Genomic DNA, 15,926 nt, shown 5'->3' on the forward strand with positions numbered 1-15,926 from the left:
AACTTTAGTGTTGTGATGCATTTTTAGTGGTAGAAGTGTTTTCACGCCGTGGGTTGCAGCAAGATGTATTTGCTAAGTGCAACTATCAAAATAAAAACAAGAACACAAAAATAAATTAAAAGAAATTTAAAGGCAATACTTAAAAGTAAGACATAGGTGTAGGGTGACTAAACATAAAGAGCTAGCTACTTTGCAGAGCCCTTGCAATGCCCCGCTGGCTAACCTTTATCCTTGGTCCTGCACGTTTCACGTTTACTCGGCTGACCTTGCATCAAATTTTATCGTCGATTACAGACACTATTGATTGTTCGGCCCGATTTGCCACGCCCCCGCCTTCAGGTGCTTTGCCTCTAATCTGTACAGTGTCTGGGCCAAGTACAGTGAGTACTCCAAAGGCGGGAATTTCGAAATGATAACGCTGGCATCTGACTTAAAGCTTAAAGCTCGCTACCGGCGAAACTTTCGACGGGATGAAAAACACAATAGGAACTTTTAAGCACAAAAAAATTCCTCGCCCTTGCATTTATTTCCGGTTCTTGTCTTTCGCTTTTATTAATTACATTTATAATTATTCATTATGTATATGTATGTATATAGTATATGCATATATGTATTGCCGTATGTAAATATTCATATTGATGTATATATATATATTTATTTATCTGTTAGATATCCAGCTGCAGAGGTTGTGGCCTAGGAACCAAAGAAACTCGCGTCCAAAGAGGGCTTCCAGAGTGCTGCCAGAGTACTGACTGACTAAATGGGACACGCTACTCCGGAAGTTTAAGGAGGTCATCCCACTTACGACTCTGTATTTCTGCCCACAAAAACATTGAGATGACTTTAAAGTAATGTAAACTAATGTTGTAATCCAAGAAACACCCCCAAAGATATGTAACTTAGCGACTTGTTGTGGGCGTAAATACCTAGGGATCAGGATCGAGATCGGGATCGAGATTGGGATCGCTAACACCTTAATCAATTCTACGTGGCTTTGCTTGCTTTTGTCTTTTGTTAACTAACGCACTGTGTCCTCGAAGTGAGTTTGAACTTCGTTGGTAATTAGTAATGACGAAAGGCCAAGAGCCTTCTCCACTCGGCTGGTGGCCACAGTGCGCTGCCTAACTAAATCAATGGCTATGTAATTATATGTTACGTAATGCTGTAATGCTGTAATGCTCACACTCCGTATACCCGTATTTCTAGGTACTTTCTACTACTCACTTACTCTAGCACCCTGCTCTGTGCTTTGGCCAACTCTTGCTGGGGGAATCCCACTAGAACAACAACAACAACAACAATGTAGATACACCTAGTCTTTGGAGCTGGGCCAGCCTCAGATCGGGCTTATACATACTATATATATTGTATTTTGAAACAACCAGTGACACACATATAACACACACACACACACACACAGATATATATATATATAGTTGATATTGTACGATTTGCTGGAGCTAAACAAGTACATATGGTAAATTCTTAGAAGTTTTCGTTTCGTTTCGTTTCGTTTCGATTGCAACACATCAATATCCGTATAAAGTTATAATAATACGCCTTGGCCTTCGAGCGGTACTCTCGTCTAGTAATCCCATAGCTATGTACCGAATATATGTATATATAAGTATTTTGAAGTATTTCCTGTAGCAATACATAGAACTATTATACTGGTATAAATATAACACTCTGTCTTGGTTTTTTTTAGTTTTTGGTTTTTTGGTTTTTTTGGTTTTTTGGTTTTTTGGTTTTTGGGGGTTCGAATTCGGGTATATATAGTATTATTGTTCCACAAATAAATTACGTGTGATTACCGATTACCGATTACCGATTTCCGATTACCGATATACTATAACATATAATAGCTTTGGCCCGTTTTTCGTTCTGTATCTCAAAAGTAACGACTACACCTCCCTCCACATACCACATAACATCTTCAAATATATACTATATATATATATATGTACCATATTTCTATCGATCTATACTCGTATTCTCGTATTTTGTATTTGCATTTGCTTTTGTCTTTGGTGTTTTCATTGCGTTTTCAATCTTAACCTTCAATCTTCTTCCCTCTTCTCTGGCATTAACCAACACTACTACCTAACCGTTAAATGGGATCAAAAAAAAAAAAGGAATACCAACTAATTTTACACTCATCACGGTTCTACAGATTCTACAGACAGTGGTCCTAGCTGCCTTTAGCAAGTCCTTGCCCATCTGAGATACTTCTTAACTATGCATTTGCTTTCGTTTTCATTTCCGGCTGTCTTATCTCCGCTTCTCAACACTGGCGCCTGGTTCTACCGACCTATTGTCTACAAAAATATGTACGTCTTCGCTGTCTTCCAGTACAGGGCTCGCTACGAGGTTAATCTATACACAGATAAATCATATACATATCGATATTTATATATCTATATATATTCCTGTACTGTCGGAGAAGGAGAAACTGTAACTAGACACACACACACACACACACGCACACGACAATCAAGCTATAGTTTAACGCTGAGACACATATAAAAGAATGCTCTCGACCTTGGGACTAAGTAGTTTGTGTATTTTATCTGAGTAAGCCATAGAGCTGCTGTCTAAGGATTCAACTTTCTCTATCGGAATATCGGAATATCGGAATACTTCCACTCCCCGTATATATATATATATATGTATAAATATATTGAAAGCTGAGTTTGAGAAACCGGAGGCTGATATATAGGTACCGAAGTTATTAGAGCGACTATAGCAAGAGAGAGAGAGGTACACTCGAGTGCGGTTCGATTTGGTTTTGGATAGATTTAAAAGTTTGGTAAGTCCTAGAAGGGAACCTCCGTTCCAGCGGCTTAGTTTTATTACCCTGAAGACTACAGGTCTATTAGCTAGTTGACCTTCTTTCCTCTCCTAGCGATTCTAAATAAGATTTCTAAAGATTGAAATATGCCGAGAAGTATGCTGTAAAAATAATACTATTCAAGATGCCTTTCAAAGGCGATTAGTTTAAGTTCAAACTACGGGTATTAGTTAGCATTGCTTGTTAGGTCAAAAGTGGAAAATGTAATCAAGGACCAGTAGTACAGGTGCCTGCCCTTCTTATTTACCTCAGATGCTTGTCTCTAGGTAATAGCTTGACGTGGAAGTAAGCCCCGTTTCGGAGAAGTATTGAAAACCGTTTTGTAGGAGACCGTTTTAAGTTTAGCTTTAGTTTGGTTTAGCTGCCGTGGTGCCGCCTTCAAATCGAGTCCGCACCTTTAGGAGATGCTGCACGAGTTGCGTTTGGCGCCCAAGCTCCGTTCCTGGATTCGCTGGAGGTGCTGGAGCTGGGCAGGTGTCGGGGCATGCGAACCGCCACTGGAGGAGGCCGCCGCTGCTGCTGCGGCCGCTGCCGAGGTTGAGGCCGAGGACCCGCCTCCGGAACTGTGGTGGTGCGGCTGCTGCGACTGGTGGTGGTGGCTGTGGTGGTGATGGTGGTGCAACGGGGTGCCCGGCCCATTGTTTCCAATTTGCTGCGGCAACGACTGGCGACGACGTCGCAGGGCCGGACTCAAGTTGTAGGTGATCTTCGCCTGGGCCAGCAGCTCCTTGAACACCTGCAACGTTACAAGCACTTGAATGCTGACCTTAAAGATGGCACAGATGACTCTACTCACCTGGGTGATGTTCTCATTGATGGCGGCCGAGGCCTCTACAAAGCCATTCTCCCAGTCCACAGTGACCACCGATTCCGTGGTGGCGTACTCCACCTGCAAAAGAACAGCAATAATGTATTAATAAACTGAAAACTCTTTAAAAATTGGTTGATAACTTATCAATGCCAGAGACGGCAAGCCGTTTCCAGCTCAACTATCACAAATTAATTCATTTCGCATACAGCTAGCCACCCTCAACCGCCCACTGCCTCCCAATACCTGCCACGACCCAACTAAAAATTGAGCCCCAGCCAAACTTTATTATTTCTTATCGGCAACGAAAATCCTTATAGACGTCTAAATTGCGCCGATAAATGGGAAAAAGGCAACAAAAAATTGAAAAAATATAAAGAAGGTGGAAAAGGGCAGGGCAGGGCAGGGCGGGGCAGGGGCAGGGGAGCGTCTTAAGACGGCCGTAGAAATTTGCTGACTTTGAACCGGGCCGAACGTTGGGGCTTAATTCTTCCAAATGAACAAACTCAAAGGGCGCCAGTGAGCGGCTACGGCAACAAAAAGGCAAGCGGACCCTACCGAATTTTGCAGACCTCTCCGCCCCCTCCCCTCTGCAAGGCTTAAAGCGGTCTAACCCAAAAAAGGAGCCCCGCAACACAAAGGCGACAACAAAAAGTTGATTTCGCTTCGTTGAACAAAAAAATACACACTGCCTAAAAAAGGGAGTCAGGGAAAAGAGCAAGAGCAAGGAGGAAATGCACTGGAAGAAATAGTTAGCACTTGGAGATACAGAAACTGATAAAAGCTCTTTTTTATGAGATTTACGGAAATGAATTTGCCAAAAACAATAACAAACATGACATTTCTTTGTGAGATAAGTGATATAACGATGGTTATGGTAGTAGATCCTTCATAAGTAGCTGCGTTTTCTCTTAGTGTAGGGGGTGTACGGGGTACTAAGAGGTGGGAGAGGGTGGCGGCGTCGAGGGGCTAAGCCAAGGAGCGCGACAGTCTGGCGTTTGCTAGCAATTTGCATTTTTATTATATCAGAACTCGGTTAAAGTCAATACACCCCGAGGAAGATGAAGGTGAACGAAGGAGTGGTAAGCAGTGTCAAGCAGTGGGGGAGGGAAAGAAAGCAGTGCAGCAGGAGCAGGAGCAGAAGGAGAAGCAGGAAGCCTGGTCCCCGAACTACTTATGCATATAACTACATATAGGACATATACTACATAAATAATGGCGAAATACGCACCGGATAAGCGACAAGCAATGAGAAAGGAGAAAGCAGCAGCAGCAGCAGCAGCGAGGGAAAAGGTAAACAAGGCCAAATTAAAATTTATAAAGGCCAAATGGAGGGAAAACCCGCTGGCCCTTTAAATTGATTTCATATATTCACTTCCAAGATATAGTTTTTGATATTTGGGAGTCATCTAGATATAGATCTCTTTGATGTTATGCAACTTGGTTATGCATACATTAGACCGGTAAACTCTTCACATTTCACCTTTCGCTCGAACAAGTCAAATTTCCGGTTCCGGTTCCATTTCTGCTTTTCGCAATTCAAAATTTTGCCCATCAAACTGGAGTTTCCTCTGCTCTTTTCCGCCGCAAACTTACTTTTCCCGTTCATATTCGTACCTTTGCGAGTTTCCCTCCCCCCTCGAGCACCCTCCTTAGTTTTTATGCCCGGAATTTATTAGAATCACTTTGGTGTGTGACCCGAAGGCCTTACTTATGTGGGGGCCGGGGCGATGCCCACTTAAGATATGCAAAATACTTCGACTTCGCATCAGCTGGGTGGGCATTATTATTATTATTACGATAAGGTACTCTCAATCGAGACTATTTCGCGGGAAAGTAATCTTGGAAATGGCATTGCATACCCTTCTATAGATTCTCAGACCTTGTCATCGCTGTAGTTCAACGTGAAATCAGGACAATCTTAGAGCCCAGAACTTCCTAGATATTATTACATAAGTTGAGACTGCCCTAAGATGGCAGCCGTGAAACAATGTGTTTACCAACTCATCGCATTCTAATTGGCTGCGCTGCTGTGTTGCTTTCATTCAAAGGAAACCCATACCTCATTTTCCTCGCCTTCTTGCCGTTGGCATTTTCCTTAGTTTTTGTCTGTCAAATTCTTGCCGCTCGTTTCTTTCGGGAAGAATTGCAATGCAGCTGACAGCAGAATGGCTGCAACTTGCAAGTGGAAAGGGAGGCGGTACGGGGATGGGAACCGCAGATGCAGTTCTTATGATGCCCGCCGGCTTTCCACTTTCCACTTTCTTCTCCCAGCCCAGCCGCATGCCACGAATCTCCCTTTTCACTAATTATGCAAAAGCTGCCAAGGAGAAAGCGAAAGACGGGCACAGCAAGAAATAATACTTAAAAACTAATAAGCAAGTTGAAGCTTAAATAGTTTGATTCTAACCCGAAAATGACTGACAGTTGCTTCCAAGGTAATGTATGTTCCTTGAAATATTTGAAACACTCGAGAGGGGAAATGGTGAAAGGCTTTCCTTAGTTTCCCACTGCTCCAGCTTACAGTCCTCACAACTTCATGGCAATTTCCCGCAGTGCTGCCACACTTGATGGCATTTCATTTCGTGCGACTTTCGCGCATAGTTTGCACTTTATTCCGCCAGTCTGTCTGTCCTGCCCAGCCTGCTGTCTCTGATATTATGTTGCAGTCCCCTTCATCTGCCACGCCCCTCTCACTGCCCACCATCCACCGCCCACCGCCCACCTTGACATTTTAAACGCTACATTCTTCGTTCCCCGTGACATCCGAAACAGCTGGGCAGTGTTTTATGTCCCTTCGCTGCTCCACAGAGCTGCACGTGAAGTCACTCATATTGCGGGAAACACCGCGTTCGCACTGCCAACCATTTTTAGACTGGGGGCTGTCTCTGCAAATATTCGGACAAATTGCTTAACTGACTCCCCTTTGGCACCCCCCGCTGCCACTGCCACTGCCTTTGCCACTGCCATTGCCAGTTGGGGAAAACTTTTGATTAAACTGTTTGTCCTTTTTTCCATCCCACGCTTTGCGCGCCCGACAAACTTTACATAATTGCTGAAAACGCCTCGTGTTGCCGCCTCGTCGCCGGCAAAAGCAATTTGCGAGGGATCTGGGGGCGTGGCAATTGGAACAATGGAGCGATTATTATTGTATAAAGATGCCTTCCAGCCAAATCCACGCCGACGACGCCGAAAAGAGACAACAATCAAAGCGGTCACACTTTCCCGCTTTCGGATAAATGACAATTAAAATTGATGCAAATTGGCCGAGCAGAGCAGAGCGGGCCAGCAAACGACCTCTGCTTGTCCTCTGAAGAATCGCGGCCTTTGTTTCTGCTGGAGAATTGATTAGAAATAAGAACTTTGTTAGCCACCCACCTCCCGCTCAGTTTCGCCATCGGCCAGCAGGTCGATCTTATTGCCGACGACCACAATCGGAACTGCGGAGGTGGCCTTCGTCTCGTGGATCTGGTCGCGAATCGCACGCACCTCCTCGAAGGTTGTGGCATCGGTGACGTCGTAGACCAGGATGAATGCGTCCGCCGAGGATATGGAAAGAGCACGCATCGCCGGGAACTGTGGGCAGAAGGGAAAATAGATTGTAATTAAGATTCCAACAAACTGGCATTCAAATCTAGATTTATTCATTACCCGACTTTTGGTTTAACCCGATTAGCCCCTCAAAATGTCAGTTTTGTTCTCATAACTAAGTCAACAATGGCCCGAATTCGGAATGTCATACATTCTTAAACTTGTAATTAAAATTCCAACAAAACTATATCCCCACCTTGAAAAGTCAAATTTTGCCCGTTTTTCTCAAATTTTGATGATGTTACCCCTTATCGGGAATGCGAGTTTCGGTTTCTCCCTTTTTCGCTCCCAAAAGATCAGTATTTTTCTCATAACTTGGCCAATAATGGTCCGAATTCGGAATGTAATACCTCGTTGAGCTCGTAATTTGATTTCCAACAAAACTGTGTCCCCACCTTGAAACGTACAAATTTCGACAGTTTTCGTAAATTTTTCTTTATCGAAAATGCGAAATTTAGCCGAAAAATGAATTTCCCAAAATCGAAAATCGAGTGATAGGGGTGGTAAGTGTTGGTCGTTAGCAGCATAAAACAGTCGTTCTTTTGGCTGTGCGACTTGTTTCGACCGAGTTAGAGCTAAAAAACCGAGCATAGTATTGCAAATTTCTGTTAGAAATCGGTTTCCTGATTTTTTAGCCCTTAAAACAGAGCTCGCACCGAAAAATCAGAGAAATAATGATAAAAGCAAGTATAGGAGCTTAAAGTTTTGCTTGTTAGCTGCACAAAACAGTCATTGTTTTAGCCATGCGACCCCGAATCTATGCTGTCAAAAGACGTATACTTGATTTTTGGCGCAATAAAATCAGTTATTTAGTCATAGCACAGCCAAAAATCATCCAAATGAAGAATGTAATACCTCGTTGAGCTCGTAATTTGATTTCCAACAAAACTGTGTCCCCACCTTGAAACGTAAAAATCTTTCCATTTTTCGCAAAGTTTAATGATGTTACCCCTTACAGAAAATCCAAAAATTTGTTAAAAATTAAAACTCTCAAAACCATCAATCGAATGATGAGGAAAGTTTGTTCTGGTCGAAAGCTGCTCAAAACAGTCTTTGGTTTAGCTCTGAGCCTTGTTTTGGCTAAGTTATAGGCATAAAACCGATCTGATATACGAGGTGTGTTCAAAAAGTAAGGTGACTCTTCAAATTTCGCGAATTTCAAATTTTTCGATTATCGATTTTTTTGTTTTGTTATATTGGTACACTCTTCCCTAACATCTGTACCAAGTTTCAATGGAACATCCTCTTTTGTTTGGTTGTGAGAGGCGTAAAGTTACAAGTTGTTTTGCGAGCTCGGCGATTTTTTGCTATCGAAAAATATGGATCAAAGGATTTGGATTTTTTGGCCAAAAACAACACCACAATAATGCCTCAGCCACCATATTCACCGGATTTGGCCCCATGTGACTTTTTCTTGTTCCCAAAACTGAAGATAATCGAAAAATTTGAAAAATTTGAAATTTGAAAAGTCACCTTACTTTTTGAACACACCTCGTATAACTTCTAAAAGGTTTCGATAATCGAAAAATTTGAAATTCGCGAAATTTGAAGAGTCACCTTACTTTTTGAACACACCTCGTAGTACCATTATCTGTCGAAACTCAAAATCCTGATTTTAGCTCAAAAGTAATCAGAATTATTCTCATAAAAAAGCCAATAATTGTCGGAATGTGGAATGTCATACATCGATGAATTCGTTATTAAAATTCCAATCGAACTGTGTTCGCAGTTTGAAATGTCAAATATTTTGAATTTTTCACAAAAAAAGACGATGTTATCTCTTATCAAAAATGTGAAATGTAGCCAAAAATTGATTTTACGAAAATCATCACGAAAATGATACAGAAAGTTTGTTTCGGTCGTTAGCTTGCCGAAACAGTCTTTCTTTTAGCTGTGCGACTTATTTTGACGAAGTTATAGGTAAAAAGGCTGAAAAATGTATTCAAAATCTACGTTACGTGGGTAACAGGTTTGAGTACACTCTCAACCTGTCCACTGGTGTCAAACTATGGATGGATGACAACCTAATATTACTAACTTCTAGACACTCTTTTATTGCGTTTAATGTTTTCATATATAATTTATGTTCCCTGCCTGGCCAAGTTCTGCCTGGCAGTACATAAAAATGCGTAAACAGAAAAATGAGTTAAGGAGCTGAACAGGGAATGTAAATTACAGCAACAGCAACAGCAACAGCAACAGCAACAGCAACAGCGACGGCAATCATCAACGGCAATTGTTTTCTCAATGATAATTTGCATATTAATTCCCCACACACGCACATATTTGAATAATCAGGGATAATAATGCAAATTGTGTGTTCTATGCCCGTTAAACATTTTCACACTTTTCACCATCCCCCACCCCCATCAAGCAGAAGGAGATATTGGAATCTCTTTGTTCTGTGCGCGAGGAGAGTCCACGGAATTCTATAAAATCCAGCCCGCCATCCAGCAGAACGCTTTTCCCATAGCATTTCCTGCTAAATTAGCCCAAAACTCCCCACAAACGAAAGTGCTCACGTGCGACAGCTCACAGCTTTCAAAATTGGATAATTTGCCATGTTTTGCAGCTCGGACAAAGCTGAAACCAAATGGCCTTCAGCCATGCGGCAATAGTTCAGTTTTTCCTTTAAATAAAATAAAAGTTTCCAATAAATGTACATTGAATAACCCCATCAAACTGGAAAGTCTTCTGTTAGACACGAGTGGGAGAAGGTCCCAGCTTGTTCACCCAATTACTGGTTGGAAAGTATGAAAATGGAAATGAAAATGAAAATGAAAATGGAAATCACTTTGCCATTAATGCATGCGAAAGTTCACCGCATTTTGCAATCCGACATTCCTTAATTAATATTTACACAAAAGTGTGCCCCTGCTTGTCTCTGGTTTAATTAAAGGTCCTTGATGGCTCCACCACTTTGACCCTGACCTAAGCCGAGCCCCTTCCTCCCTTCCTCTGTCTGACATCTGACCCCATGTCATTGCATGTTGACGATTGTGGCAGGTTGTGTGATGCCCACCAACCCAAAACAGAGTCCGCATGTGTACAATTTGTGAATTGTGTTTTGAATCTTTCAGAGTCCCAGTCCCAGTCCCAGTGCTAGTCCCAGGACAGCTGGGAGTTTTCCGAGTTCGCTGATTTTTCGGTAGCTCCCCCTCGATGTGGCAGTGCACTGAGCAAAAAGCCAACCTACTATCTGCTGTTAACAAACCGAAATGGCTGCCTGTACTTTCTAACCAAGGTGCTTACTTCCCTACTCCTCACTCCTCCAGCTGACCCACTTTTCCCCAAAGCAGCCCCACAGCCACTCTTTTTCCGTATGCAATTGCTGAAACTGAATAACAAATGAATCATAACACAAATGAAACGAATTAGAGCCACGCACTCACAGGAGATTTGAATGGGCGGCAGAGAGGGGGCAGTCGGGAAAACTGCGGCGACAGTTCACTGGCATCGTCTTCTTTGCCATTCTCGTTTGTCTGACTGGCGGCGGCAGAAACCGCAACCGCAGCATTTTGGGCACAATATATACTCGTTCGTACGTTGTGCAGGGAAATGCGAACGAAAGGGTGGCGCAGAGGTGTGGGAAATGTGGGAAAAAGGCAGCCAGCCAACCAGCCAACCATCTAACCAGCCACCCACCCATACAGCGCACTAATGGCTTTCAAAATCATGTGCCTGGGCCGAGTTAGTTTCAAATTGAGTACGCACACAGACGACAGGCCAGCAAGCAAGCCGGCAGGCAGGCTGACAAGGAAGGGAAACTGTGGGTGGAAAAGCGGTCCGTGTTAATAAAAAGGCTACCATTGAAATGTGCAGGCCACTACTGAGAAATGAAAGTCCAAATGAGAAACCCCCGGCGAGCAAAAACAAAAACTGAATGCCGAGGGAAGGCCCTCGAAAAAGCAGAACAGAAACGGAAAAACAAGAAAGCTGGAAAAAAGACACAATGACTAACCAAGTGTCGTGCAGTTCGGATAACCCGAGAGTGAAAGGCAGAAGATAAGGACTGACCTTGGATCTGAACTTGAACCTGAACCCAGAGACCAGAGACCAGAGACCAGGGACCAGGGACCCAAGACCCGAAACCCCAATCGGAAAGCCATAACAGTCATTGGAAAATGATGGTAGTTATTGGGAAAATAGGAAAAACATTGTCATGGGTCCCTTAAGTTTGCATTAACCAATTAATACTCAGAATGTGTCTTAACTTATGAGCTGAGTTTTGGTTATAGATGAAGGACATCTCCTTCGTCCCTGCAAACCTGTTCCTGGAAAAGGAATCCTTCATCCTCTTGGCTGTGGAATTTAAGCTTTCTCGTCTGATCTCGTTTTTCTTTCGGCTCTTCAATGAAACTTGTTTAGTTTTCCCTCGCATGCTGCTGCCCATTTCCATTGCTTTCTCTCTGCGTTGTTTTACTAGCTTTTCCTTGGTTTGGAAAAACCCATGTTTTTCTCTCATCAAAAAAGAGCTGGCACTGTTTTTCCTGGCCTTTCCTCCTCTTGATATGATAGCATATTACTGTAAATAACACGAGGAGTGAAGTGCCAGCTCAGCTCGGCTCCTTCGCCTCCAAAACTTTGCTTTGCTTTCCTCAAGTTTTTTGTGCTCTTGAGTTCTCCGCATTCTGCATACGCCCCGTTGCCAGCCCAATTCACTCGTTTTGCATAATTGAAGAGAAACTTCCAAGTATTAGCTCTTAATTTAAACTCATCATTCCGCGAGGTTGGCCATGGAAATGCCTCCAGCCAGCCCCCCTCTGCCCTCTCTGCGGATGATGTGGCGTCATGTGGCAAAGGTAAGCAAAAACCCAAAACCCAAAAACCCAAAAAAAACACATGCACTCGATATGCACTTAGTTGATTCGGACTAAGGCTGAAACAAAATGCAAAACTTTAACTTAGTTTGGAGTTCCTCTAACTTGATTCACACGTGCCGCTCCGTGTGGCAAGCTCTGCATTTATTGAATTTCCCTTCCCCTCCCCTCTCCGCTGGGTTTTTCTTTGTCAACAACATAGTTTAATATCGGGCACAGGGAGGAGCTTTTTCCTAATCGGATGAAGACCAACAGGACAGGAAAGGCAGGCTCATGGCTCTGTTCTGGGAATTTGTTATTGATTCAACACTGGGACTGGGACTGGGACTGGGACTGGGCTGCGTTGCAACTACAAAGCTCTGCCAGTGTAAATAGTCTCGATTTAAAAATGAAAAATGAAAAATGGAAAACCAAATAAACAGATATTAAAGCATATGGATTTCGTGCTATCTTTCCATTTGGCCAAACTGTTTGCTTTGCTCCGCTAAATTCCAGTGAATGCCCTGCAAATACAGCGCGATAATGTCAAAGGTTGATGGCTGTCCATGTGGTTAGTCCTGCTCCCGCTCCCTTGTGCCTTCCTGTTTACCTTTCCAGGCACAAACAATGCAAAAAAAAGGAACACAATCTCCCGCTTGTGGCCAGAAATGAGTGATCAATTTGGAGCCGGGCTCGGGTTAATTTGAGCCCTCAATGGAAAAATGGAAAAGCCAGCAGCAGCACCAGCAGCAGCCCCCTTAATATGCCATTATCGACTCATAAGGTTTGCGTTATTTATTTGCAAAATGGAGAAGAAAGAATGGAAAATGCAAAATGCAAAATGAAAAATGTAAAATGTGAATATGTGGAAAAGGGTGGGCGGGTGAATCCAATTACATGTCAGGCTGGTCGGCAAACAATGCCAGCTTTATTTTGCAGTTTTTTCAGCCAGGCCAGGCCCAGCCCAGCCCAATTCAATTACAATTATCAGGATTCGACGAGGAGGGAAATGGGTAATTTATGGGTCGACCACGTCCTATCTTCGCCACTCTGCCAGCCATAGACTAAAATGTAATATTTAACATTTACTTCCCCTGCCTACCGTAAGTATAGACTTTAAAAATATTTGCAAATTGGAATTTTTGTGCAAATACCATTTGCGGAAGGTAAACAGCGGAGTTATTCGCCCGCTCGGCCAGTAATTTCACTGGCTGGTTGCTGGTTGCTGGTTGCTGGTCGCTGGTCGCTTTTGGCGGAATAAATACTAGCCAGCTATGCCAGCGGCCTGTTAACTTTTGGCACACGCAAAAATATCACTCATACGCATGGCGGAACCTTGCGGGACTAAGTCAGCATGAAAACTATTTGGCCAGCCAGCGGAATGCGAGAGTTGATGGCCCGCAGCGATGGCGATGGCAATGGCCGGGCTTAAAGCGCGGTTCGGCTGCCTAAGCTCTCGGCTAAAACTGTTTTCCCGCTGCAGCCTCCAGTTTGAATGCCTTTCCTTAACTCCTCGCGAGAAGTGCGTTTTCGGATTGACGCAAGATTTATCGTTGCGAAACGCACTGTCCTCCGAAGTGGTTGTGTTTGCCTTTCGCCGCAACAGAACAATGCCACTTGCGAGTGGCGAGCCACTTGGCTGCAAATGATTGCGCATCCGCACCGTGTGCCGCACCACCCCAAGGCAAGATGGCACACACAAAAAAAGAGTGCACTCTCCATGGATTTTAGTCGGGTTAAAAGTCCCCTCTCGCCCATCACCCATCGCCCATCGGGCATCGCATATATCACAGGATTATGTGACGGCAGACTTGACCTGCCCCTCCTCTCGCCCCACCAAAGGCTGACTATTATTAACCCAACACACTGCACTGTACTCGCAGAAACGTGTTTACACACAGCCCATGATATGTCCTGCCACTAGGCGATTTATGTTTTCTTTTTTTTTTTTTTTTTTTTTTGATATAACAATATTAATATTTATTAAACGTCAATCAGCCAACTTAATGGCTATAATACGTTGAGTACTACATAGAACAAATAACATAAATACCTAACAGGAAGGAAATTAACAAATTTTTATAACTAGATAACTAGAGATCAATGCTAAATGCTAATGCTAAATTTACTGCTTTAGGACTCGAGAAATTTGGCGTCCTCTTGTCCAGAGATCGGCTGGATGCCTTCGCTTTAAACGTCTTCTTATAGTAGTGTGAGCTAGCGAGGAGGCTAGGTGGTTTGTGTGAGCTGTGAGACGATCGTTATACCGACTCGAGTGCCTGTTTATCTGTTCCCTAATAGAGGGAATGTGGAGGTCATCTTCTAGAGCTTTGTTTCTGACGTACCAAGGCGCATTTGCAATCATGCGTAACGCCCGGTTTTGAACCCTTTGAATTTTCATGACGTTAGAATCCGAAGCCAAGCCCCATAGTTGGATGCAGTACATCATCGAGGGCACCACAATTGATTTGTACAGTAGCACTTTGTTAGCTAGGCTTAGCTTGCTCGTTGGCTTAAGCAACCAGTAGAGTTTCCTAAGCTTGGAACGACAAGTAGCTGCTATTTTCGAAGTATGCTGCCTCCACGTGAGGCGCTTATCTAAAATGAGGCCCAGGTACTGCGCCTGTGATGATTGCGGAATGATGTCGTCGTGAAGTTTGACCTCCGGAAGGGACTGCACTCTCCAAGCGAAACAGCAGTGTTGTGATTTCCTTCCATTAATCGCTATGTTCCACCTGTTGGTCCACTTGCCGTATGTGTCCAGAAATTCCTGGGTGATTCTTGATGCCTCGATACGGCAAGAGGAGTTGACTAGGAACGCCGTGTCATCGGCGTAGGTGGCCAGAAGTGTGTTTGGTTCATTCGGACAAGGCAGGTCAGAAGTGAACAGAGTATACAGCACGGGACCCAGGACACTCCCCTGTGGAACCCCAGCACGAGCAGATCTTATGCTTGACCTCACTCCTCTTACTTCAACCATAAAACTTCGACCAAGTAAATATGATTTAAGTAAGAGGAATTGGGCAGTCGGGAGAAGAGATTTCAGCTTATACAGCAGGCCATCATGCCACACGCGATCAAAGGCTTCCTTAACGTCGAGGAAGATAGCAGAGCTGTATGTTTATGTTTTCGGGGCCACTACAGGCACTCTATGGCTCACCCCTTCGTTCGGGAGTGGAGGGTAGAGGGTCGTAAAATATATGAGCAATGCGTGAATGTGTTAAAATTTATGCCTCGCTGGGCTGCTTGCTTATTACACACACACACACACACAGAGAGGCCCCCTTGTTTGTTTTGGCTTCCATCGAACGCAAGGGTGGCGATTCGGCCTGATTTCGGAGATGATTCCTCCAAGCGGGCTCCTAATGATTATCCCATTTCCCATTTCCAATTTCAAGGGTTTCGCTTGAGCTGCCGAGCGAGTCCGTTTCATTAGTTCCATTCCCTGTTCTTCCCTTGTCTGTGTTCTGTGTGCTCTGTGTTCTGTGCTGTGTGCAGTGTGTGCTCTGTGTTCTGGCCTCCATGTCTCTTGTATCATTGCATTGTACATAAATCGAATATGCCATATGCTGCACGGCAAGAAACGGGTGTCTGCCCTTGCTTCCTGCAGCTCTAGCTTCTCTTTTTGGATATCCAAGCACATTCTTGTTGAGAAATCTTCTCGTTCCCATTTCCCTTTGAATTAATCAACTTTTATCAACATTTAATGGATTTTCCCTCAGTGCAGGCGGCAGATGATTCCTCAAGTGCTCCCTCATTTCTCGCCAAGGACACAGCCTCGAATGTCGAATGTCGAGTCGAGAGTCACAGTTCAGTTGGCTTCACTGGGCTTGCAATCCCTGCCTGACTGACTCCATTTGTAGCATACATCCATCGG

At 43.8% G+C, this 15,926-nt stretch overlaps 1 protein-coding gene across 1 annotated transcript in view; it reads right to left on the minus strand.

Annotated features, from left to right (window-relative positions):
• Positions 1-515: 515 nt before the first annotated feature.
• LOC108105518 (ras-related protein Rap-2b) overlaps positions 516-15,926 on the minus strand; it is a 44,951-nt gene continuing 29,540 nt past the window's right edge. The window contains exons 4-6 of the mRNA XM_017212144.2: positions 7,038-7,235; positions 3,648-3,740; positions 516-3,587 (exon numbers count right to left, since the gene is read on the minus strand). Coding sequence (XP_017067633.1) covers positions 3,249-3,587; positions 3,648-3,740; positions 7,038-7,235 — 630 coding nt within the window. The 3' untranslated portion in view covers positions 516-3,248. The remainder of the gene's footprint in view (positions 3,588-3,647; positions 3,741-7,037; positions 7,236-15,926) is intronic.

Source organism: Drosophila eugracilis, unplaced genomic scaffold (assembly GCF_018153835.1).
Source record: "Drosophila eugracilis isolate 14026-0451.02 unplaced genomic scaffold, ASM1815383v1 contig_2167, whole genome shotgun sequence".
Taxonomy (NCBI): domain Eukaryota; kingdom Metazoa; phylum Arthropoda; class Insecta; order Diptera; family Drosophilidae; genus Drosophila; species Drosophila eugracilis.